This window comes from Carya illinoinensis, chromosome 5 (genome assembly GCF_018687715.1).
Source record: "Carya illinoinensis cultivar Pawnee chromosome 5, C.illinoinensisPawnee_v1, whole genome shotgun sequence".
NCBI lineage: Eukaryota > Viridiplantae > Streptophyta > Magnoliopsida > Fagales > Juglandaceae > Carya > Carya illinoinensis.
Genome location: NC_056756.1, coordinates 19,284,134 through 19,310,178, shown reverse-complemented (window position 1 = coordinate 19,310,178; position 26,045 = coordinate 19,284,134). Strand labels below are relative to the sequence as shown.

The 26,045-nt window shown below is 37.0% G+C and overlaps 1 protein-coding gene across 4 annotated transcripts; it reads right to left on the bottom strand.

The window, feature by feature from the left end:
* Positions 1-820: 820 nt before the first annotated feature.
* LOC122309727 (putative potassium transporter 12) lies at positions 821-23,321 on the bottom strand. Of its 4 annotated transcripts, none has more exons than XM_043123325.1 (9): positions 22,920-23,321; positions 21,923-22,151; positions 21,581-21,829; positions 5,940-5,990; positions 5,047-5,307; positions 3,667-3,719; positions 3,456-3,570; positions 3,068-3,322; positions 821-2,007 (listed from the first exon to the last, which is right to left on the bottom strand). In XM_043123325.1, exons 1-9 carry the CDS (start codon positions 23,169-23,171, stop codon positions 953-955), a joined length of 2,520 nt encoding a protein of 839 aa, XP_042979259.1. In that variant the 5' UTR covers positions 23,172-23,321; the 3' UTR covers positions 821-952. The 4 variants fall into 4 exon arrangements, with proteins under 4 accessions (XP_042979259.1, XP_042979261.1, XP_042979260.1 ...); XM_043123327.1 differs by having other exon boundaries at positions 5,242-5,307; XM_043123326.1 differs by lacking the exon at positions 5,940-5,990.
* Positions 23,322-26,045: the final 2,724 nt, after the last annotated feature.

Genomic DNA, 26,045 nt, shown 5'->3' with positions numbered 1-26,045 from the left:
AGAGAGTTATAAGCTAGACTCAGGTAATGTATTTAGAGATTTTTTTTAAGTTGTTATATGAGTTGATTTTAACATTTTGTAATACTAATTTCCTATACTTTAACATCTTAATGCAGAATTAGCCAATTCTATGGCCAGCATACTCCGTGAAGAGGATTGACAATCTTGTTTCTGGTATCTTAATTCAATTTTACTTTCTTTATTTTTATAAATTTATATGATATCTTATTTCTTTACTAATTTTTTTTTTTTTTTTTTTTCAGGCACAAGTTGAAAAATTACATTTTTTGGACCTTTGGTTATGTATTTTTAATTTTAGGTTGTAATTTTGGACTTTTGGTTATGTATTTTTAATTTTAAGTTTTAATTTTGGTTATGTATTTTTTAATTAACATTTTGTAATTTTGGTTATGTAATTTTAATGTGTGTATTTAGTTTTAATTTAGTTTTTAATTTTAGTTGCACATTTGAATTTAGTTTTATTTTTTATAGTGATAGATTTTGAATTTAGTTTTATTTTCTAATGTGATGATTTTGGTTAGATAAATTAGAAATCTCAAATTATATTTTTAAAAAAAAATTGATATAGAAGTCCAAATCCGATTAGAGTTGCAAATTGTAAAATTGAAATGTTAATTGGGTTAAAGAAAAAAGTCTAAAAAAAGACCCAATAAAAAAGCCCAACAAAAAGCCCAACTCCGCTCCGACTCCGCTCCGACAAGTCGGAGTCGGAGTCGGAGGTCGGATTCGGCCTCCGACAAAGTCGGAGTCGGAGTCGGAGGATGCCAAATCCAACTCCGGTTCAATCGGTGCTCAGCCCTACATCCAACATCATGGTACGATTTATCATTTCCAGTTCATTATTAAAGAATTTCCCAAATTCCAGCATTGAGGTAGCAATGAGCATCCAAAATCAATCAAAAATACAAGATTCTGAAACGTCATAAAAGGATTAGACCATATAGGTCATTCCAACACGAATGATATTCATGTGAGGTACCCTCATGTTTGCAGCACCTGCTCTACAGTTCCGTCTCAAGAATGCATAGAAATAGTTTATAACCAATTTCTTAAAGAAATATGAGTTTTTCTTTGCCCTCACTTCACCATGCGTAAGCATATAAGTAAATCCAGAATCCATTGCCTCCCGAAGAGCTGAAAGCTCATACTCCAGACTTGGGTCTTCATCCAGTGACATGAGACCAGATGGCAGTGCTGAGGGAGTTTCTTCTGACATAGAAGTACCTGCTTCTTCCAGTCTTTGATCGTGCATTAGGGGAATCCTAAGATCCTCATTCCCACCACCAGCTGGAGGGGGACCAGAATTCCTAGACCTCAGTGAAACACTATCAAAATCCAACTCATTCATACTGCCTTCCAATGCAAGATCTAAAGCCTCCTTTCTCAAGAACTTTTCAAGACTTTCAGCCAAAAGTTGTTCAAATGCTTGGTGATCTTCCTTCCGGACATCTTTGTAACCATATCGAGCAACACAGCGGAACATATGGTAGTCTTTTGGGCAAAGTCTTCGAAACAGAAACCTTTCCTCTTTAGGAACCACCGGGACTGGGACATATTTAATGCATACAAACACTATGGTAGAGTGAATAGCCGGAAGACCCAGTAAAAACTGTCCAAAGCTGGAAGGAATGCCTTGGACTAGCTCATTGTATAGCAATCCAATTCCTGGGACTCTTACAGTTCCAAGGGTCGAACTAAGGTCATGCATTAAGTCCATGGATATCTTCCCCCTGACTTCACTCTGGTACTTTAACACACTCCCATAGTTCCAGGTGTACATCACTGAGAGGAAGCAAGCAGCAAAAGCAAGAGGAAGCCAACCTCCCTCTTTTATTTTAGATAGCACAGCTGACAAGTAGATGAGCTCTACTGACCCAAAAACAAGTGGGAAGCACACAGCCAAAAACAGGTTGGTCTGCCAAATTAGAAGCATTACAAGCGTCACCAAGGTGGTGCTGACAATCATGACACCAACTTCGGCTATGCCTGCAAAAATAGATGGAATTGTATCAGCAGAAACTAAGACTAGCATAAGTGTGGATGTGCATGAGTTAAATTACTATAATGTATGAAAATAAACATTCATGGTCCTTACTCGTAACATCCATAAACTTTGAGATTGAAGGAATTATTTGCAACCATCAGCAATATATAACTAGTATTACAGAAAAAGTCAACAAAAATGGAGGGATTCGTTTTGAGGTAAAATAGAAAACATTGCATGTCAGTGAAGCATCACAAGTTGAGTGAAAGGATAAGCATATGCTGTCATTCGAGCAATAATTAATGACCATCTATTGGGAAATTAGACACACCCCACAGGTTCACACCAACGATGGTACATACAAGTAACAGACAACGAGAAAGTAAACAAATAAACACACAACACAAAGTTAACGTGGTTCAGCAACCTGCCTACATCCATAGAGCTCTGCAAAGGACTTTATTCTGATGAAAGTAGGAACATTATGGAGCAATACAATGTTTCTCCCACCCCCCCCCCCCCCCCCCCTTCTCTCTCTCTCTCTAACACAAGGGTTGCCTCTCACTTTTTCTCTCTGTTTCACGCTGCTCAACGTTCCCACAAAACACATAATAACATATATATAGTCATACGGTGGAAATCATAGAAAAACAGATTTTTGAGTTATTCGCTTGAGCAGAGTGTCAAGCACGCTTCGAGCGAAATCTCTGTCCAATGTTCGTTAGAGCGGCCTGTTAAGTGAGAATCAAGTGAACTCTTTGCTTAGGCTTCGCTTGAGCTATCTGTTGTGCGAGCTTCGAGCAAACTTTCTGCCTAAGCTTCTCTTGAGCGATCCATCACGCGACTATCAAGTGAACTTTCTATCTAGTTTTCTCAACTCACAAACCAGGCTCCACAAACCCAACAAGAGACACATTATTTTAACAACAAAGCGGATGAAAACAAATAGGTTATATAAATCAATAGGAAAATCAATATACAATGTAGAACTCCTACATAAATCCTTGGGAGTAGTTTCTTAAATGATGCAACCAGGAAGAATAATAGGAGGAAATACTTAACCATATGCATTGGCAATATCCGTAGTGCTCTGAAAGATGGCAACTACCATTATGCACATGATCATTAAAAACCAATTCATTACAGGGATGTAAATTTGACCCATCTGCCTTCTTGAGGTGTGAATGATCTTCAGTCTCGGGAAGCATCCAAGAGCCATAGATTGCTTCACGCACGAAAATGTAGCAGATATCATGGCTTGGCTTGCAATCATGGCGGCAAGGGTTGCTATCACAAAAACTGGCCAGAACAAAGTGTCTGTTTGTTCACAAGGTCCAGGAACAGGAAGTGTCAATATGAGTGTTAAATATGCACATGTTTATGTTTAGCATATCGTGAAATACTATTTAGTTTGTAGGAAAAATGTCAGCCCTATTGTCAGAAGGTACACCTGGCACAGAGTCGTAGAATATTCTTTCTGCAGAATCTGGGTGTTTCATCAGATAAGCAGCTTGGCCCATGTAAGCCAAGAGAAGGCAGGGAAACACCACACAAGTAAATGCAATCTGGATATTAGTATGGGTTACTTGTAAGAATCCTCTGGTAAAGCAAATCTATGAGGTTATAATGAAAAAATAAATTGACCTAGATCAGAAACAAACCTGTATGGCTCTAACAGAAAAATGACCTAGATCAGCAAACATGGCCTCCGCTCCTGCAACAACAACATACAATTTCAATAAAAACATAAAGTTTCCAAAAAGGAGCAAAAAGCCTGTTTCTCATTCTGACATGCAAGCTATCACTCGCAGCATGAAGCTATCATGAGCAATCCATGCCTCAAATACCAGGAATCTCCTGTTTAACATTTGAAGGCAAGACTTGTGACTAAATATTAGGCAAAGATTTACGGCATTTATTATGCAAAGACTTTCTCTAGTCGTCAAGATCTATGTCTTCCTTCTTAGATGGCGACTTTCAAGAGAGAGTGTATATTAGGCAACTACCTGGACTTGTTGCTTCGAGAGGAATTCCAAGTGGTATATACAAATTGATGAAGACTTCCTTTGGTCTAAAACAATCACTTAGATCAGGGTTTATCAATTTTTTTTTAGGCAGTATTGGACTTCATCCTTGCAGATCCCAAAATCAACAGTTCAGTATTTTACTTGCATCCTAATGCAGGATACATTTTTTTTTGTAGGATATGTGAATGATATTGATATTGTGATTGCTATGGATACCTAGGAAGGAAATATTTTCTTCTAATAGTTCATGTATATATTTTCTTTGAGATACCAATTCTTAGACCTAGCAACTTCAACACCAATAAAATATTTAAGTTTGCCTAAATCCTTGGTATGAAAACCAGTACTGCAAAAACAATTTTGACCCAGAAATTCCTTTTTTTTTATTGGCATCGGATGCCCAGAACATGGTCCCAACTAATCTCGGAGGTGCACAAAATTTTGGTGCTAGCATATTTAATAACTTTCTCTTTTCCGCATATTGTATTAGTAATTAAAATGAACATATATTTGATGGAAAAATCTAGTTGCAAACACAACTGTGCACTAATATGCACACCAATCTAATGTGATTGGTCAAAAAGTGGATTTTATTGAAAATAGTGCTAATTTAAATTTTGAATAAGAAAAAATCAGTATTGGTACGTAGATTAATAAGCGACTTTGTTTGTATGTACCAAAACTCATATTTGAATAGCAAGAACCAGGTAGATGATTATATCAAGTACCAACCCATCTTCTTCCCCAACTTCCTTTTCTATCTTCTTAATATGCCTTGACACAAAACCTAATATTTTGGGGGGGATTCAATGTCTTTACATTTTCAACTTCAAGAATCAAGAAAAACACTTGGATATGTAGAAGAAAGTAGCAGTTGTTGAGGTTAGAATATTTCAGAAACAAGAGTAGGTAGGGGCTTATCTCTTTTGGAGAGGATCTAATTATTTCTGTCCGTCAGCATAGATATCCAAAAACATTGCTAGTCAACCTGCAGGTTTTTTAAGTGAGACATACCTGTAATGCATAGAACACAACCACCAAGAGCTGACCATGCATCTTTACTGTTCTTCTTGAAGAAGAAATAGATATAAGCAGGGTTGAATGCCCTTAGAACAGTAATATCATGCTTCACTAGATTATAAATTCCGATGGATCCCAGAGAGAAGAACCACAAAGCAAGTACAGGAGCGAACATAAAACCAACTTTACCAGTCCCAAACTGCTGTATGCTGAACAACGCCACAAGCATAAAGATTGAAATGATAACTACAGCACCTGTAAATGAAAACAATCAGATTATAAGGCTACCCTGTGCAAATGCTAAAATATTAGTTGTCATCTACATCTCTACACATTAGCTAATACAAAAAGAAAACCTATCAATTGGACTGTTGGAAATGCAAATGCTAATTAGTCTTAAAACTGTATCATGCAAGGCAGAGAGACTAAGAAGATTGTTCAGGCCGTCGGAACTGTCAGTGACTATCTATGTTGACAAACATCAAGTTTATTGCCAAGATATAAACTTGAAGTCATGCAGTTTCAAGGAGAAATTTACAAAGAGCAATCTCAACAGACAAACTGCTATATTCAAAACATTTCTTTATGATTGCCAGGATATCTTTTTTTTTATAAGTAAATTTTATTGAGGTGAATGAAGATAGGCAAAGCCTATGTACACAAGAAGTATACAGAACGTTCTAATAGTGCTAAGTTAAAGAAAATGATTGCCAGGATATCATAATTTTCTTTTTTCTAGTGATTATCAGAATGAATAATAAAAACTTGGAACCTCATTATCCTAATCCAATCACCCACCAGTTAAAAATCCCCCAACTTTCAGTTCTTTCCTATGCCTGATAATCAAATAAACCTCAAGTACTTAAAACAAAAGGTGAGGTACTCACTTGTACCAAAACCTTCTATTTCACCCTTCAGACCACTTGTGGCAGACATCACTGTAACAAGAAAAATAATTATACATTAGCATAAACCCTAGCAGCGAATGTTGTGCATCAAAAGTGATCACATTATTGCAATTCCCAGCCTTTAGTATTTTTTGGGTAAGTAATAAAACTTTATAAACTATACAAAAGGTGCATACAGGTGTGTAATATAAGAAAACTTTGCTTCCAAAAGTCATTTATCAACTCAGACAAGTCAAGAAAATCTTTGCCTCTTTTAAGGAATTGATATGGTTGCTGCCCTATAAAGAAGGACAAAAATAAGAAGCATTTCAGCTCATGATATTGCTGGGTGTAACTAAAGTACATCTGTAACTACAAAATAGCCCATTATTGCACGGTGCTAGCATGGGTATTCCAGTTCAAAGATATATGGTTCTGGATAAAGAGACATAAGTGGAGTCAATCAAGTCAAGAAAGTCTTTTTGTGCCTACAACACCATAGATGGTATTTCTTAAAAGATAATCCTGCACTCCTTTAAGACAAATTTTTTGCCACTTCTGAAGAAGCAAACATTTTTCCCATTAAACAAAACATGCAACCAAATTGAATATAACTCTAGATAAGAATTTTAACAATGATCTGTAATATATGCAACCAAACTCCTTCTGGGTGGGTATCTATTTAGTTTCCTATTCCCAATCCCATGAAGCATATTACAGGATAAAAGTTGGCAGTGTCAATGTAATCCAAATTAGACTATGAGAAGTCGATATGCACATTGCCACACCCCATACAAATAAGTTTGGTTGGTGGTCGAGACTTATGATCTCTAGATAATTCTGAAGCAATGGAGATGATGAGATCAGCACAGCTCAACAAACAGAACTACAGACAATGGGCACATGGACTTGCATATATACATTCATGCATGTACAACGAGATTTGATGAAAAACACTTACTTTATTCATAGTGTACACACAAGTATATACATATACCCTAAATACAAGTTACCCATATACCCCCATACAAATTAATTACAAACAATATATTCTAACACTCCCCCTCAAGCTGGGGCATATACATCATATAAACCCAGCTTGAAACAAATAGGTTTTAATCGACTTCAACACAAGGATTTAGTAAACACATCTGCAAGTTGATCTGCAGACTTTACAAAAGGTGTAGCAATGTCACCACTTAGTATCTTATCTCGAATGAAGTGACAATCAATCTTTATATGTTTAGTCCTCTCATGAAACACAGGGTTAGAGGCAATATGCAGTGCAACTTGATTATCACAAAATAGCTGGAGAGGAATAGGAGCTGGAAACTCAATCTCTTGAAAAAAGTGTTGTAACCATGTTAGCTCACTAGTAGTATGAGCCATTGTCCTGTATTCATCTTCCGCACTAGACCAAGCTACTACTGTTTGTTTCTTACTATTCCATGTAACCAAGTTACCTCCTACAAAGGTACAATATCCCATAGTAGATCTTTTATTTGAAGGAGATCCTGCTCAATTAGCATCTGAAAATGCTTCAACCCTAAGATGTCCATTTGGTCGATAGTATTCCAAGGCCAGGTGCTCGCTTGAGATAATGAAGAATATGAATTGCAACATCCCAATGTGAAGATCCTAGGCATTTGTAAAAACTGACTCAGTACACTCACTGCATAAGAGATGTCTGATCTAGTGATGGTGAGATAGTTCAATTTCCCAACAAGTCTTTGATACATACATGGATCTCCAAACAACTCCCCTTCCTCTTTCAAGAATTTACAATTGGGATCTATATGAGTGTCAATAGGTCGTGCACCCAACATGCTGGTTTCTTCCAGAAGATCAAGTACATATTTCCTTTGAGATAAGTTGATGCCCTCTTTAGATCTACTGACTTCAATTCCAAAGAAATATCTAAACTTGCCCAAGTCTTTCGTCTAAAACTGATCATGTAAAAATTGTTTTAGTCTAGTAATTCCAGCAGTCACTTCTAATAATTACAATATCATCTACATATACAAGCAACAAAATGTGACCTGCATCACTATGTAAGTACCGAGTGATCTATTTGGCATATGTGAATACCAAATGTCAATATATCATTAGAGAACCTTCCAAACCATGCTCGAGGATATTGTTTCAAGCCGTATAATGCCTTCTTTAACCTACATACAGTACCTCGATACTCCCCCTAAGCAACAAATCCAAGTGGTTGCTCCATATAAACTTCCTCATGCAAGTCGCCATGTAGGAATGCATTTTTTACATCCAGTTGAAATAAGGGCCAGTCTAAATTAGCAGCAAGAGAGATTAGCATTCGAACGGAAGAGATTTTAGCAAATGGGGAGAATGTCTCTTCGTAGTCAATGCCCTAAGTTTGAGTGTAGCCCTTTGCAACCAAGCAGGCTTTCAAACATTCCACGGAACCATTAGGATGAACTTTGATAGTGTATACCCATTTACAGCCAACAAGTTGTTTACCAGGTGGTAGTGGAACAAGATCCCATGTGCCGTTATGATGAAGAGCGTCCATTTCATTTTTCATAGCTGTCCTCCATCCTGATTTAGATAATGCATCCTGAAGTGTTTTAAGAATAAAGAGTTTTGAAATTTGAGATGTAAAACATGAGAATGAAGGGGATAAGGCATGATATGAAACAAATTGACTAATAGGATGTTGAGTAAGACAAGAACAATTACCTTCGCGAAGAGCAGTAGGTAGAGAGTCGGAAGTACTAGGCAACTTAGGATTTGAAGATGGAGGCACGACTGATTGGGGCATGGGAGCCAGCGGCCTCAAGCGACGTGAGTAAACCTGTAAAGGAACTGGGGAAAGGGCTGAAGAGGGTTGGGTAAGGTTGGGTGAGTGTAAGGAAGATAGTGTAAGAGTAGATAATGGTAGAGGATCACACTTAATGTATTCAAAAAATAGGGTATGAACTCAAATAAGGTAACATCAGCACTCGTAAAGTAGCGTCTAAAAGCAGGACTATAGCAGCGATATCCTTTTTGAGTCCGGGAATAACCAACAAAGAGATACTTGGTAAAATGGGGGTCAAGTTTATCAAAACTTGGATCAAGGTTATGAACAAAGCAAACACACCTAAAGATTTTTTGTGGAAGAGAAAAATGTGAAGATGATGGAAACAAGACGAAGAAGGGAGAGGAATCATCAAGAACTGATGAAGGCATACAATTAATAAGATGACAAGCAATAAGAACACCATTACTCCAATAACGTTTAGGAACATGCATACGTAGCAATAGTGCTCAAGTTACATCTAACAAATGCCAGTTTTTACGTTCAGCCACCCCATTCTGTTGGGGTGTATATGAACATGATATTTGATGAACAATTCATTTGTCACTTAAGTAGCAAAAGCACTAGATAGATATTCTCTAACATTATTAGAACGCAAAACTTGAAACCTTTTGTTAAATTGAGTTTTAATTTCTTTCCAGAACACTTGGAATATGGAAAGAAGTTCAGATCTGATCTTCATAAAAACAACCATGTCACATGAGAGTAGTCATCAACAAATGTAACAAAATATTGAAACTTGTTTGATTCAATGTTGATTGGTCTCCATATATCAGGGTGAACCAATTCAAAATGACTCGATGCTCGTTTATTAAAACGAGGAAAAAAAGACACACGATGGTGTTTACTAAGTTGACACGCTTCACAAGAGAAGGGAGACACACTTCCCAAGTTTCTAATTTGACACTTCAAAAGAGAAGGAGGGTGACCAAGGCGACAGTGCCATTCAAAAGCAGATGATGAGGGGATTGTAAGAGCTCGAGTGGGTGACTGTTGAACATCAAGATAATACAGACCACCAGCTTCATGCCCCTTACCAATCTTGTTCCCTGACTTGAGATCCTTAAAAATACATGAAGAGGGATAAAAAGTCACTGAACATTGTAGATTTTGAGTAATCTTACTAATAGACAACAAACTAAAAGGAAAACTAGGAACATATAGGACAGATTACAAGGATATGTAGTCAGTGAGTTTTTAGTGGATCCAATGCCTGTAACTTTAGCAAGAGAATCATTAGCAAGAGTGACACTTTTTAAAGATGGTACAGTATTTAATTTAGACAAAGTAGAAGACAAACTGGTCAGATGTTCATTAGCTCCTGAATCAATGATCCATTGACCTTGAGTGGATGAGACAAGACATGTGGATGTTATACCTGAGTAGGTAAGAGTAGCTGTGGAAGATGAAGCCCCTGTGCGACCCAAACTCATTCTTTGATATACTAATTATATCTGAAGGTGGGTTGAAGCTCGTTGACTGTGATGTAGCATCCTGGCAAATGAACTGATTCGCAGACCCAGATGGCCTATCGTGTAGGTCCCAACAATAGTCCACTGAATGGTTAGTGCGACCACAATGGGTGCACTTACGAGGCTCTCGACCTCGATTGCGATTAACTTTGGCATTACGTCCTCCATGTGCACTTCTACCACCTCGGCCTTCACACCCACAGGAGCAACATAAGAGGCAACCAGAGTGGATCTCTCACTAATTGGATCAGAAGACAACTAAGATCCGTGCCCAGATAACATGGCACACTAAAGTTGGAAGACCACATCAGGAAATGAAGGGAGTTGTGGACTCGCCAAGATTTGAGACCTCACGGACTCATATTTAGGTTTTAAACCAAGAAGAAACCGAACAATATTAAACTCTTCACGTTGTTGTAGCATACGTGAAACATCAAAAGTGATAGGTTGATACATCTTAAGTTCTTTAAATATGCTCATCACTTGAGAATAATACTCTTCCAGACCCAGAATACCTTATTCCAATACAAAAAACTACTTGCATAGTTCATAAATGTGGGTTGTGTTCCCAGCACCCGAATACATATGCTTGAAATGGATCCACACTTCTTGGGCAGTGTTAAAATGAATCAAACTACAGCAAATGTTAGGCTCAATACTGGTCAACATCAAGGACAAGATTTTAGTATCCTCTTGCTCCCATTGAGCAAATGTAGGGTTATTTGAGTTAGGTTTTAGATTAACCAGGTGGCTAGAAAGTCCCTTACCTTTCAAAAATACTGTAACAGATCTTGACCATTACATATAGTTCTTCCCATCCAATTTTACTGAAGTCATAGACATATTAAAGTTTGATGTAAGCGGTGACTCAAACTTAGTTGCCATATGTGTAGCAAAATATCACAATTCTACTTGAAAATAGAAAATTCACACACAATATGAGAATCCAACCCAAGTACTTGAAGAGAAAGGCCTTGGAAACCCCAATTTTGGCTCTGTATTGAAAAAAATAGTTTCGTACCAGTCAAAAAAGTGATGTACCGGTTCGGAACGGGTATGTATCGGCCTGGAATTGGCCGGAACCAACCTGTATCGGCCGAAATTGGGTTGATATAGGCCAAAATCGGCTCTGTATTGGACTGGATTAGGTCTATCTCGGATAAGCCTATCCTAACCCAAGATAGGTTTAAACTATCCGTGCTACCAAATAGGTTTTATTCAAGATTGGAATAAAACCTTATCCAGGTTCAGGGTTATCCCTACTCGTAAACTGGAATATGAGATTACCTGCAACCAAATGGTACTTGACCGAAGACGGAGACCCCTTCCAGAGGCTGAAGACAACAACAGCCACGCTTAGTACCCACAGAAACTTCTGGCGAGTTCACCCCTGGTGTCCAGTACCGGAGATGACGCCGGAAGTTGCCGGAAAGCACTTCAAACCACCACGGGCCGCCGATGAGCACCCAAACCACACAGAAACATGCCGGGGAACATGGTGAGCTCACAAACTACACCGAAAAACACTCTCAAACCATACAGAACTCAGATTCGTGAGAATCGTGCTCTGATACCATGTACAACGAGATATGATGAAAAACACTTACTTTATTCACAGTGTACACACAAGTATATGTATACCCTGAATACAAGTTACCCATATACCCTCATACAAACTAATTATAAACAATATATTCTAACAATGCACATATTGAATTACATAGGTGGGATTGTCAAGGGACAAACCCCTAGCATGCTAGACAGTAATATATAATTGGCAAACAATGAAAACTAGTTCTTAAAATGAAACTGGTGTCTCTCTTTTTTTTATTTTTTATTTTTTTTCAATTGAAAGTAGCCTATTTGCTTGACTCAATAAAACTTCTTATTACTTACCAAAAAAAAAAAATTTAAAAGTATTCCTTACAATTTATTTTATTTTTTCTTTCAGAGTTTGTGCACACGTGCATCCATACAGGGCTCAAAATACCATATAGGGCTGGATAAACTACGTGTAAACCAAGAGGAAGAATCACCTAATTAAGAGCACTCTTTCAACTTTTCATGTATTTATATCATCACTTCCTTTGCCTGCAAGTGTGGCTAACCATTTTGAGAAAATTTTTCATGCATTCTTGTGGGGAGGTATTGGTGGCAGAACAAATTCCACTCAGTTAGTTGGGAAAATGTTTGCACCCCCATTTCAAGCAGAGGGTTGGGAGTCCGAAAGTTGAGAACTTTTAATAAGGATCTTCTCAGGAAATGGTTATGACAATATCATCGACAAGTGGAATCATTATGGAGGATCATCATCGATTCCAAATATGGGAGTGATGGATGGAGTGGGGATGGTGCTCTAATGAAGTGAGAGGTGCGTATGGTGTGTGGTTGGAAACCTATTCAAAATGGTGGTTTTTTTTTTCTTTTTTTTTGTTTTTTTTTTTTTTGGGGGGGGGGGGGGGGGGGGGGGGCTTTGTTAGTCATTTTGGATTTGTGGTTGACGGATCTTGAGTTAGATTTTGGCGTGAAATTTGGTGCGGGAATATGGCCCTCAAGATTGCATTTCCTTCCCTTTTCATAAGGATGCTTCGATGGCAGGTATTTGGACAACTCTAGTGGAATGAGTGTTTTCTTAGAGTTGCCCAGGATTGGGAAGTGAGTGATATCTCTAAATTTTTCAGGCTGTTGTTTGCTTCAAATATTGGTAGTGTTGAGGTGGATGGGTTGCTATGAATTCACCCAGGGAGCAAGAAGGTCACGGTCAGATCCTTGTACATGGTCATGTTACATCAATCCCATAAGTCTTTTCCTTGGAAGTGCATTTGTAAGACCCAGCCCAGAAAAAAGGAGGTGCAAAATGCACGGTTTTATCAAGCCTTTTTCTTTTTTTTTCCTCTTCTTTCCTTCCCCAGCCCCCCAATGCCCTACCTTTACGAGAATAGTGAGGCGGCACACGGCATAAGAACAAAATTCATCCTGAGAATCAATAGACAGCACAGTCACACCGTCAAACCTAATCGATCACCGCTCCGAGAGCTAGTAAGGTACTTTAGAGCTTTAGCCTCGTTACTAGGGGTGTGCATCTAGGCCGGATTTTTTTTTCCCAACCCAAAAATACGGATGGTTATCCGCCTGGAATTAATTATGGATCCGGCCAGTTATATAACTAGATATCTGTAACCGGTTATACTTTTTAAAAGAAGGAAACCCTAATTTCAGTCTTCACTCGCCTCTCAACTCTCAACCAAATCAGCTCTCTCTCTCTCTCTCTCTCTCTCTCTCTCTCTCTCTCTCTCTCTCTCTCTCTCTCTCTCTCTCTCTCTCTCTCTCTCCTTAAACGCTAGCTTTTGCTTGCAGCTTGATCCATTGCCACCGGTGACTAGACCGTTAGTTTCCATCACAAATAAAGCCCCTTAGATCTGGTACTCTCTCTCTCTCTCTAAAAATCCTAGCATCCCTCAGTGAAACCCATCGCCGCCGCCCCTTCGACAAAGGCAAAACTCTGAGATCCAATCTCTCTCGCTCTCCTTGGTCTCCACTTTGTGTCCTATTATAGAAGCGAAGTAAGCACATGGAGCCTTTGTTGACCCAGATCTCCGCTTACAAGCAACTCCTCAAGATCTGCCCAACTTGGCTTCACCATTTGGTTTGGATAGATTAGATCAGGGTTGACGTTTTTGTTCGTCCATATCCATTTGGTTTGTGAATCTTGGTTGCCGTTCTAGATTTTAACGTTTTATGGGGTTTTTGAAATTTCTTATTAAAGATTTGGTGTAGTTTATGGAAACCCAGTTGGATGTGTGCTTTGTGCGAATGTTTCTATCTTGGTTTTGAAGTTCTTGCAGATCTCTTTCATGTAGGACTCGTTGAGATAGCTAATGACTTGAATCTGTTCTTGGTTGTTTGTTCTATCCTCTCTGTCTCGATAATCTTTTTGAGTTCTAAATGTGAATATGGGTTTTTGTGTTTGTGTTTAAATCTAGATGCAATTTGCCCAAATCTGAGTTTTTGTGTTTAAATCCAGATGAAGTTTGCCCAGATCTGGATTTTTGTGTTTGTGTTTGTGAATAAACTATATATATATGCTTTTGATCGAAAGAGGGCATAAACTTTTTACCCTAGCAGCTTGATGTCAGAAAATGGCAACAATTTACCATCATCATCATGCATGATCTGCTCAGTTTTCAGAATGCATTAACCTTTTAAAGAAAAGATAATAACCAAAATAAAATGAAAAAACAAAAGAAAGGACACATGTTATCTATGTTATCTTGCTCTTTAACATGCATTTTGTAACCATTTAAAATTCTATGTTCTTTATGTTTCTTGCTGTATTTTTGTTTGATAAGCAGTAATATATCTAGCTTGTTGCTGAGAGTTTTAGTAGTTTTGCCAAGCTACTAAAACATATGTTCTATTAATATATCTGCATGCTGGTAATTATTTGTCAAGCTGCTGATCATAAATTGAGCATCAGTATATTCTTTTCCCATCAACTAATATGTTTGAATAAGTGCTGAAGTTCTTTATCTTTGGTAGATTAAAAAGGACAGAATAGCCAAGGTTCTTGTGCTGCCACTGTTTCCTCAGTTCTCCATCTCCACAACTGGGTCAAGCATTCGTATACTTCAAACTATATTCAGGTGACAATCTTTTCAGTTTGTGACCTCCATCTTTAAGCATGTAATTAGATTTTTTTTTCCCACTTTTATTAATCTCTTTGAAGTCTGAATATGAGGCTTCTCTTTCTTACCAATGAGCATCCTCTTTCTTACCAGGTTGGCTGTAGAACTTAAGTTCTTATGTTTTAGCTTGAAAGTTCTTTCTTTACTTGATTCTTGACACAATCTTGTGTTGCTTGCTTTTGGCTCAACTTTAAGCTCCTTTTTCAGTTGTTACTGGGTAGAGACCATTTCAAAAAGTTGTGGAAATATAATCAATATTCCACTGGTGAAACTCATGCAAAGCTGTCCTTATTTCTGCAATAATTAATCATTTAAGAAATCATGGATCGATTTTTAGTACTTTATCATTTACTAAATCTGTTTTCAGAATAGTTTTGGCACCATTGACCAATTTGGATGGAGACAATGAAGAAGATGAACAGCAGCAGCAGCATGACTCTTTGAAAATATTAAGAGATAGACCAATTCTGATCATTACCCTATTATGTTGGAGAGTGGGAGCTCATTTAGTGGGCTAAGGTATTTTAAATTTGAAAATATGTGGTTGGAGGCTGAGGGTTTTGTGGATAGGGTGAGGTCGTGGTGGTCTTCGTACTCTTTTTCTGGCACTCCGAGTTTTGTACTGGCTGGTAAACTTAAAGCATTAAAAACAGATTTGAAGAAGTGGAATGTGGAGGAGTTTGGGAACACGGAAAATAAAAAGGAAACTCTTGATGCAGCAGCTGCAGAGTTTGGAGGAAAGGGAGCTGCTGGGGGACATTTCTGGAGAGGAATTGGAAAGAAAAAAAGTGGCAGTGGAAGAATTAGAGAATATCTCTTTAATAGAGGAAATTTCTTGGAGACAGAGGTCCCGGGTTCTTTGGCTGGAAGAATGTGATAAGTGCATGAAATTCTTTCACCGTATGGCAAATTTCTATAGAAGAAATAATGCTATTGAGGTTCTTCATGATGGTGATAACATCATTTTAGATCAAGAGTTCAGTAAGGATCATTGTCAAGTTTTATGAGAAGCTGTTTAGTGAAGACTATGCTTGGAGGCCAAAGCTTGATGGACTGTTTTTTTAACTCCATTGATGAAGCAAGTGCAGATTGGCTGGAGAGAGCTTTCGAGAGGAAGAAGTTCTTGATGTGGTTAGAAGAATGGCAAGGGACAAGGCTCCGGGTCCGGATGGTTTTTCAATCTTGCTGGGAGATAGTGCAGGATGATATTATGAAGGTTTTTCTTGAATTTCACACTTTTATGAAATTTGAGAAAAGTTTTAATGCTACTTTTATGGCACTTATTCCCAAAAAGGTAGGGGCAGTGGAGGTACGGGATTTTCGGCCTATAAGTTTGGGGAATGGGGTTTACAAGATAATCTCTAAGGTATTAGCTAATCGAATGAGTGTGGTGATCGGAAACATAATTATGAAATCGCAAAATGCCTTCATAAGAGGGAGGCAAATTCTTGATTCGGTATTAGTCGCTAACAAATATGTGGACAGCAGAATTAAATCTAATGAAGCTGGTATTTTGATTAAATAGGATAATGAAAAAGCATAGGACCATGTTTGCTGGGATTTTCTTTTGTATTCACTTGGGAGATATGATTTTGGGGAGAAATGGTGTAGGTGCATCAAACACTGCATATTGATGTCAAGATTTTCCATTTTGGTGAATGGCACTCTGGTTGGGTTCTTCAATAGCTCACAAGGTTTGAGACAAGGAGATCCCTTATCTCCCTTTCTTTTTGTCCTTGTTATGGATGCGCTGAGTAGAATGCTGAATGTGGCAATTGAAGGAAGGCACTTGTTGGGTTTTGAGGTGGGAAATCAAGAAAGGAGTAGCATTAAATTATCTCATCTTCTTTTTGCCGATGATACTTTGATTTTCAGCGAGCCTAACCAAGAACATTTCCGATCTTTGAGAGCATTGTTATCATGTTTTGAAGCTGTTTCAGGTCTAAGGATTAACTTAAATAAGTCTGAAATAGTTCATGTGGGTGCTGTGGGCAATATTTCAGATTTGGCTAATATTTTGGAGTGTAAGATTGCTTCACTGCCGTTGAAGTATCTTGGTCTTCCATTGGGTGCTTCTCACAAATCTGTTTTGATATGGGAGGGGGTGATTGAGAAAATTGAGAAAAGGTTGGCTGGATGGAAAAAAGGTATATTTGTCTAAAGGGGGAAGAATTACATTAAGAGTATGTTGTCTAATCTCCCCACATATTTTCTCTCTCTTTTCCCTTTGCCGGTTGGGGTTGCTAGGAGAATTGAGAATACTTATCATAATTTCTCATGGGGAGCAAAATGAGAGGAAAAGAAGTTTCATTCGGTTAGTTGGAATAAGATATGTCAACCAGTTTCTTGTGGAGGATTGGGGGTTAGAAATTTGAGGTTGTTTAATAAAGCACTCCTTGAGAAATGGCTATGGAGATATCATGAAGAGAGAGATGCTTTATGGAAGAATGTTGTTGCTGTCAAATATGGGAGTGGGTGGGGGGATTGATGTTCTGAAGAAGTTAGAGGTGCATATGGGGTGAGTTTAGGGAAGTATATTAAGAAAGGTTGGGAGGAGTTTTCTAAGCATATCAAATTTAAGGTGGGGGAAGGAAAGAGGATTCTCTTTTGGCATGATAATTGGTGTGGAGAATCAGCTCTTAAATCAGATTCTCCATCTTTGTTCAGGTTGTCAAGGGATCAATATGTTGCTGTGGCAGATTATCTTTTGATTTTTTTAGAAATCCTAAGGACTGGGAAGTTAATGTTGTTTCAGATTTTTTGGGAAGGATTTATAATTCAAAAGTGATGCAGGGAAGAGAGGATATGCCTTTGTGGGACTATGCTGGAAATTTCAGGTTTTCAGTCAATTCTTATTATAAGGTGCTTAATTGTAACACTGGCTGTGTATTTCCATGGACAAAAGCATTTGGAGGGTGAATGTACCTACCAAAGTGGTGTTCTTCAATTGGGTGGCTGCTCTAGGGAAAGTATTGACTACGGATAATCTTAGAAAACGTGGATTGTGTATAGCTGATTGGTTTGTCATGGCAAGAAGGATGGAGAATCTGTTAATCATATGTTTTTACATTGTGAGGTGGCAAACTCTTTGTGGTATGAGGTTATTGGTCGGACTGGTTAAGTTTGGGTGATGCCCAAGGAAGTAGTGGAGCTTCTTGCATGTTGGTATGGTTGTGAGGTGAGGAAAGATGTTGCTGCCAGGTGGAGAATGATTTCTTTGTGTTTAATATGGTGTCTATGGCTGGAAAGAAATTTGAGATGTTTTGAAGACAAGGGGTGCTCTTTTGAAGATCTTCAAAACTTTTTCTTTTATACTTTGAGCTTGTGGGCTAAGATCTTTTTAAGGAATGATGAGAATGTTTTAAATCTGTTTAAAGCTTATAAAAAAAAAAAGAAATATTTGTATCTTTGTTTATATTGGAGGCAGATAGTCATAGCATTGAGTGTTGCATCTTGATATTGTTGTGATGTATTATTATTTATTTTTTATTTTTTATTTTTTTATAAGGGGGTGGAGGGTATTATTATTTATTTTGTTCTTTGTAAATTGATGTTTTGAATTGTGATGTAAACAACAATGTAATATGTAGCATCCATGTTTTGTGTGTTGATGTATTATTATTTATTTTGTATAAAAATAATAATAAGCATAAAAAATAATAAACATAGAGGCCTACAGAAAAATCCTTTTGAATTGTTAAAAAGAGTTTTTAAAAAAAAAAAAAACTTTTTAAAAAGTGTTTAAAATATATATTTTTTAAAATCTGGGTATTAAACATGATATTCAAATATAAAAATAAAAAGTACTATAAAAATATTTTTGAAAGTTTTAAAAAGTCTTTTAAAAAAAAAAAGCAAAAAAAAGGTATTAATAAACCCGGATATCTAGGTTTATATCCAAAAAAAGGATAATAAACAAGGATATATCCAGATATCTGGTTATATCCGGTTGCCGTCCGGATTATTTTCGGGTTTATCCAAGCGGATAACCACCCGGTTTTTAAAACCTGGATACGGACTCGGGTATGAATCTGTATCTGGTTCTACATCCCTACTCATTACCATCGTTAAATTCATAGCTCTTGTAATAGTGCCCATTGAAAGTTTGAGTTGCCCCGTTTTATATGTTTGATGTTGGGATTAGTAGTTGAATGATTTCATGATTTGTTGACATTTGGAGGTTCCCTAGTTATGATTGTCGTGGTCAGAAGAGGGAATGAATGTATATTGTGATGTGCGTTGGGGTGAAATTTCAGCAAATCCGAGGTTGGGCTATTGGTTTAGTAGTGCGTTGGATGTTGTGCTTGGGCCTTAATAAAACCGAGGCACCATGATGAACTATTTTGGTTTATGGGTTGCTTATTAGGCTCATATTGAACTATAGTTTGAACTTTAGAATTTTATTGGTAGTATGGCTCTATGTTGATATGAGAAACTTATATATTAATGGTATTTTGGATTAGGTCGTGATATTTGTTCTACTCGAGTGCAAAGCTTAGATAGTATACTGTAAAAGTCAGGTAAGCGGTGTTCTTATACGAGACTTTGCCTAAAATTGATTGAGGTTGATTTGTGAAACCTGCATATTTTGTTATGAAAACGACCCCGATTATTTTCCGCACTAATTTCTATTCTAAACTTTGAAATCTGACATTTTATCATGACTGGTGTAAACATGAGCAAGTTTTTGCACTTTGTTTCTCTACTACATAAACTGTGAATATGAAATATGAAATATTTATCCAATTATATGATATTATATGGTCAATTACTATTCCTATTATTGCATTGCATATGAAAATCTTGAGGCATAAGATTATGTTATGTTTTGGTTACAAGCTCGGTTTATAAATTTGGCTTATGATGTCTGACCTTGCCACAAATGTAAAATTGTGGCCTCTAATGTCTAACCTTGCCACGAGTGTAAAATAGTGGCCTCTAATGTTTGACCTCGCCACAAGTGTAAAACTGTGGCTTCTAATTTCTGAGTGCAATTGCTTTGCTAGCTTAGTGTTTTATGTTCTGCTTGGCTATCTGCGGAATGCACAACCCTACCATGGGGGTAAACATGGCCTTTGTTCTATCTCTAATGTTGTTTCAGTATAATTGTGCCAAAGTTCTTTTTTTTTTGTGTGTGTGTGTGTGTGTGTATAATGATCATTGAAATAAGATGTTTCTGAAAATATTTCGACTATTTTGATAACTATCTGTCTTATGCATTTTATAAATGGCTCATGTTTACACGCTAGTATAGGATCGCTGCTTACTGAGTTATTGATAATCTCACACCCCTTTATCTCTAATATTTTCCAGATGACTCTAAGGTGCCAGTTGAAGATCAGGAATATGAAGCATGGGTGGGACTAGTTTAGCGTAGAAGAATAAGTGCTTGCGAGGCACAAGTGGGTTACCAATTTTGAATAACACTTTGGAGCTTAGTTACGAAGGAACGTCAAATGTGAAATAAAGGAGTTTTACATGCTATAGAGTAGTTTTCATTTAGAGTAGATTTTTGAATTGTTGAGTTGTGATTTTTAGAGACAGGAACTAACTTCTTGACTCTCTAGGTATGGGGTATTATAGCATTTGGAGAAGTAAGGTGCCTCTCAAGGTTGCTTTCTTTGGTTGTGACGGCTTCCTATGGAAAAACTCTGCTGATAGACAATTTGAGAAAGCATGGTCTCGTCATATCGGATGCGTGCTATATATGTAAAAAGAGTGGTGAATTTGTGGATCATTTATTACTTCATTGTGAGGTGGCAAAGGTTTTATGGGATGAGATTTTTAATAAAGCTGGTATTGCATGGGTGATGACTAGGAGGGTTGTGGATCTTCTAGCTTGTTGGAAAGGTTTCCAAGGTAATCCCAAATTGCAGTCATATGGAAAATGATTCCTCTATGCCTCATGAGATGTATTTGGCTTGAAAGGAATGACCAAAGTTTTGAAGACCGGGAACACTCATTTGAGGAGCTTAGATGCTTTTTATTCCATTATTTCTTTGGGTGTCTCCTATCATTCTTATTACAGCTACTTTTCATAATTTTCTTGTTTCCTTTTCTAGCTCCTAATTTGTAGTTAGGTGTTATCTTCTATTTTTCAATATTTTACTTCATTGGTCAATTCAATTGATTTTCATGACATGTCTTTTCATGAATTCCTCATATCTTTAAACTAGCATGCCTAGGCGTTGCTCTTGAATATGTCTCATATACTTGGGCTTTTGCCTATTCTTTTTATCAATAAAATCATGTTTACCAATAAAAAACCTTGGGTTATCCCTTATTACTTGTTTTAATAATAAAAATCTTACTTAAAAATATGCAAACAAGAACCAAGCATAAGATTTGACTAGTTTTTATTTCAGAATTGGCTCAAAATCAGACTGAACCACAGGCGATGCTCCTGTATATGTCCTGTATACTTGGAATTTTGTATATTCTTATGATCAATAAAATTTTGTTTACCAATAAAAAGAATCAGACTAAACCAGTTCTGTAGTTTGCCAAACACTCCCTTGAAATTACAGTATGAAAAATGTATTGGTTGAATACATTTGGTAGAATTTAGCTACTTATAGCCACAATGTGTCTAGAATATCAGGACTATCAAATTTAATTACCAAATATTTTAGTAGCAAAATATCTTTGCAAAAAATGTACCTGATATTGCTGGGGTTAGAATACCATCTCCTATGATCATGGAAGTCCCCATCAGAACCAGCAGCAACAGAAGGGTTTTCACGGATGATCTCCTTTCCAGAGTCTCTTTTATGTTTAGAGCCCTTTCCAACTCTGGAGTGGGCAGTTTGAGGCGAAAACTTGATATATGTTCATCAGCTGCCTGTCGATTTGGCAGCAGATTAACATTTGCATACCTGCAAATCAGCGAGTACAGTGCAAATGTCCCTCCTACAATCGGAATCAGCACATCCTAATAATTATATGCTATACTAGATGGCAGAAAATGAAAAAATAAAGTAACTCAGACTTGAGAGTTCTTACCTTCCCCATTATCATTGGCCTTGAGTACTACAAAAACATATTTTGCTAGAGGGAGAAGAGCAATTGTATACATAACGAGAGATAAAGCCCCCAAGATGTCAATGTCTGACTCGATGGACACCTTGCTGAACACATCACTGAAGACATATAAAGGGCTCGTGCCCATGTCACCGTATACCACACCAAGTGTTTGAAATGCTAATGCTATAGTATGCCACATGGTTTGATCCTGATTCATTAGAGATGCAGACTTCAGAAAGAGATGAACAGCCCACAACATTGCATGTAAACTATTTCATCACAGGATCAATTACAGTATTTCTGACTGCAGCTGCACTTGTACATGAATGTCCATGTGTGTGATTTAATAATGCCTTCTCCACGTAGTTGGGACCACTATATATCTTGTAAAATTACTCCTCCTCAATTACTACCAAAAGCCATGCATACACGTGTAGTATGATTTTCTTACTAAAGCCAGATTTTCTGGCCTACCACCTGGAACTAAAATTCAAAATGAGTCCCCGTTGCAAGCGATGCCATCTGCAGAAGGTATGTACAATTCCAAGCCATCTCACATGGCCAGAAAACCCTCAAGTCTCCAGGGATGCATAAAGAGAAGTAGTTATCATGTAGTTGTCTATTAAACACAGCTAACATGACGATAAGAAAAACTTGCCAACAGCACAACAGCCTCTTTTAACGATAAAGCTGTTTTTTAACAGAAACATTTAAATCACTCTTAACATATGTTTCTTTTTCAAAGCTTTAAATTCCATTATAAACACCAATAATATATTCTAGGACGCTTACTAGCAAAAGTTTAGATCCACCTAACCAAAATTCGCGCCTATTTCATAAAATCGAAGACCGAATTGATGTATTAAATTAAGAATCACATGACAAACTAGCATAAGTACTTAAGAAAATGGATAATATGGGTTTCTCAAGCTGCCAATAAGATGCCAAAGTCGAAACACAACTAATTATATCTTACCTTGGAATGGTGGCCATGAGCGCCAGCAATCTCCATCGCTTCACCATCAAAAGAATCAACTCGCTTGGGCTTCTTCACCAGCCTCCTTCTCATAGATCCATACCCCTCTCTGCCCTCGTTTCCAGTGAGCAGAGACAATGAAAGAGACTCTAAATCCAGTTCAGCACCATCGACCCACCTGGAGTCACTGCCACTACCACTACTACCCACCAATCTCACACTGCTCTCCTCAATAGTATCATGTTCTTCCATGTTTCTACAAACCCACCTCCAAAAACCTCTGCTTTTGGCAAAAATTGAATCCCTATGGCTTGGAGCCCATCCTATCCAGTGACAGTCGAACTACGAAACACCCGTTCCTTCCTTTTCGCATCTTAACAAATAGAACCTATTCATAAGCCTCCTATCACGTATCATTCTTTTTATTATTTTTTTAATTTTTTTTCTTATTAAATATATGATATATAAATCATTAGAAAAATAATCCAATTATTTTAAAAAAATAAAACTAAAAAAAATTAAAATATAAAAAAATAATGTGTGGTATATAAAATTTACGAATAGCAAAACTGTAATATATAACTCAAACGGTCCTTATTACTTAGAATAAAATCTGCTATTTGTTGCACAAATTTTCAAGCAAAGAGCTGCATCCTCTGATTATTTATTAGACGAATTGCGAAACGAGGATGGGATAGAGATGGCAAAATATAATCATAATTCATAAGCAGCCAAATTTCCACCAAGCATTTTAATAATGACGCGCCTCTTGTCTCCGTTGGCTACAAGCCTGTGACAGACGATATCTAGTTGCCCAATTATTTTCGTCCGTTTCCCAATTATTATTTTCTCTTCTAGCCGTCCGTTTCCCATTAATTGTTCAGTAATTTCGGTCAATTTCTTTATTCTCAGAATCTGAAACAACCAGAACTTTGACTTTGGGTCATATGGATCTCTAGATGACGATTATGCTGGCGTATATGGGTATGTATACATACATAGAATTTTTGATATATATACACACGCATATATATATATAGAAAATCAATATTTGCAAATTTAGTATATGTAAACTCTGCTTATTTAAAAAAAAAAATAAGTAAATTTGAGATTCATATTAAAAAATTATTTTTTAATAATAAACCTCATTTAAAAAAAAAAACTACGCCTAATCTAATTTTACATATATCATTACTCATATTAATACTGTGCACTTTTTTATTTATAATTATAAAAAATACATGATAGATACAATTTCATTTCATATTCCTTCCATTTATAACAAACATTTTTTTTTCCAAACTTGATAATTGATATTAAAATTTTCAATTCAAAAAAAAAATAAGAAGTCCCACAACAGAATTTTGTTGGTATATTTTTCTTTAAGTAAAAGACTAATTCATTGATTGAAGAAACTTAGAGAGAATATGCTAGCATTTAAAGGTTATAAAAAAGATGCTCTAAGGGTCTGTTTGATATAAAACTGCGCCTAATCTAATTTTACATATATCATTAATCATATTAATACTGTGCACTTTTTTATTTATAATTATAAAAAATACATGATAGATACAAACTTGCTTAAAACAAGTGTAATAAAATATTACAAGTTTCAAAATTGTTTCAAATCCTAATTACATAATATAGAAGCAAGTAAAATAATTTCTAAAATAATACAACTCCAATCAATAATCAGGTTCAGCCGCCTCCTCAGGCTCAACCTCCTCTTCCTCAACTTCTGCATCAAAATTTACGGTACCAAAATTGGTGCCACAGGTAAGTAATAATTCAAATACCATAAGATAAAAATATATTAAACTTAACAATATACATGAAAAGATGTCATATTCATGTGTCCCAAAAATTCACGTTTTTCCACGCACGCCAAAAATCTCATTTTTGGCTCACAATATTTCCTTTAAAACAATTCCTTACTGTTATCCCAAATAATAATCCAAACCAAGAAACTACAATTTTTCCAAAAAATAGTTCACAAAGTCCACATATAAAACCTTGCCATTTTTCCAGAAAATAGCTAACAAATATCCTTTAATCAAACTCGTCATTTTCTCATAAAATGGCCCATATCTAAAATCCAAAACCAATTTCTAATTATTGCATACATAATGATCTCCCATAAGGATCATCCGCACACCCTGACTCCTATGCCACACCGTAGGTAACGACCACGCATGTGACATCTACACGAGTGATATCTAGCTCTGCGCCCAACTCGTACCGTGACCAGACATCTTTTAGTCCCTGCCAGTCGAGAAACCATGGAGTCGACATGACAGAGTTACCGTATTGTGCGATCCGGTTGTCCCTGGGGGATGTCACTCAGTATTATCCGCTCCTGAGTGACCAGAGGAGCTCCACCGAGATAATGCTACATCTCGACTTGGAGTCGTAATACACATGCACCCACAAATCTATTTGCGCATGAAAACCTAATTTTCAGTATCCAACACATGTATATGTATGCACCATGCAATGCAAATGATACGACACAAAATATCCAACAATTCAAATCATCCAAACATAATTAACTCCATCCTCAAATCTATCCGACCATCGACTTCTCGGATTCAATCCGAAATAACCAACCAGTTACAATTTATTATAAAAGTAATAATATATTTAAATCTAAAATAAAGTTTGAAAAATACTTACAGTGCTATATAATAATTTTTGGAGGATTAATGGGCTGCAAAAGGTGAAAGAAAAGTAATGTAACAGTGTAAAAACAGTGGCCGTGGGTTGTAAAATACCCACTTTTGAATGGGGACGAACCAAGGCTTGTGATTGATAGGGAATGACTTATAGGTGTTTTATAAAACTAGTGAAAGTAAAGGTTGGTCGTGGATGACGGCGAAAATGACAATGAAATGCCAAAAAGTCCAAAACGGAGTTGAGCTCGTGGAGGTTGCTCCGGCGACAGATCGGAGCTGGAAATGGAGAGTTTACGTCGGTAAGAGGTCGGTGATGAAGTGGTGGCCGGAGGTGGAACGACAACAGTGTTGGAGCAAAATGACGTCATGGCTTGGAGGAGTTCGTGGTGGCTAACAGCAGCTCGGATGTGGCTGAAATTTGGTGGGGATGTTCACCAGCCAAAGAGGAAGAAAA

Coding starts and splice junctions, on each gene's coding strand:
- LOC122309727 (XM_043123325.1), bottom strand. CDS start 23,171: ATGGAAGAACATGATACTATTGAGGAGAGCAGTGTGAGATTGGTGGGT. Junction 21,830..21,922: donor GGCCAATGATAATGGGGAAG/GTAAGAACTCTC, acceptor TTCCGATTGTAG/GAGGGACATTTGCACTGTAC. Junction 3,571..3,666: donor TTTCTGTTAGAGCCATACAG/GTTTGTTTCTGA, acceptor ACTAATATCCAG/ATTGCATTTACTTGTGTGGT.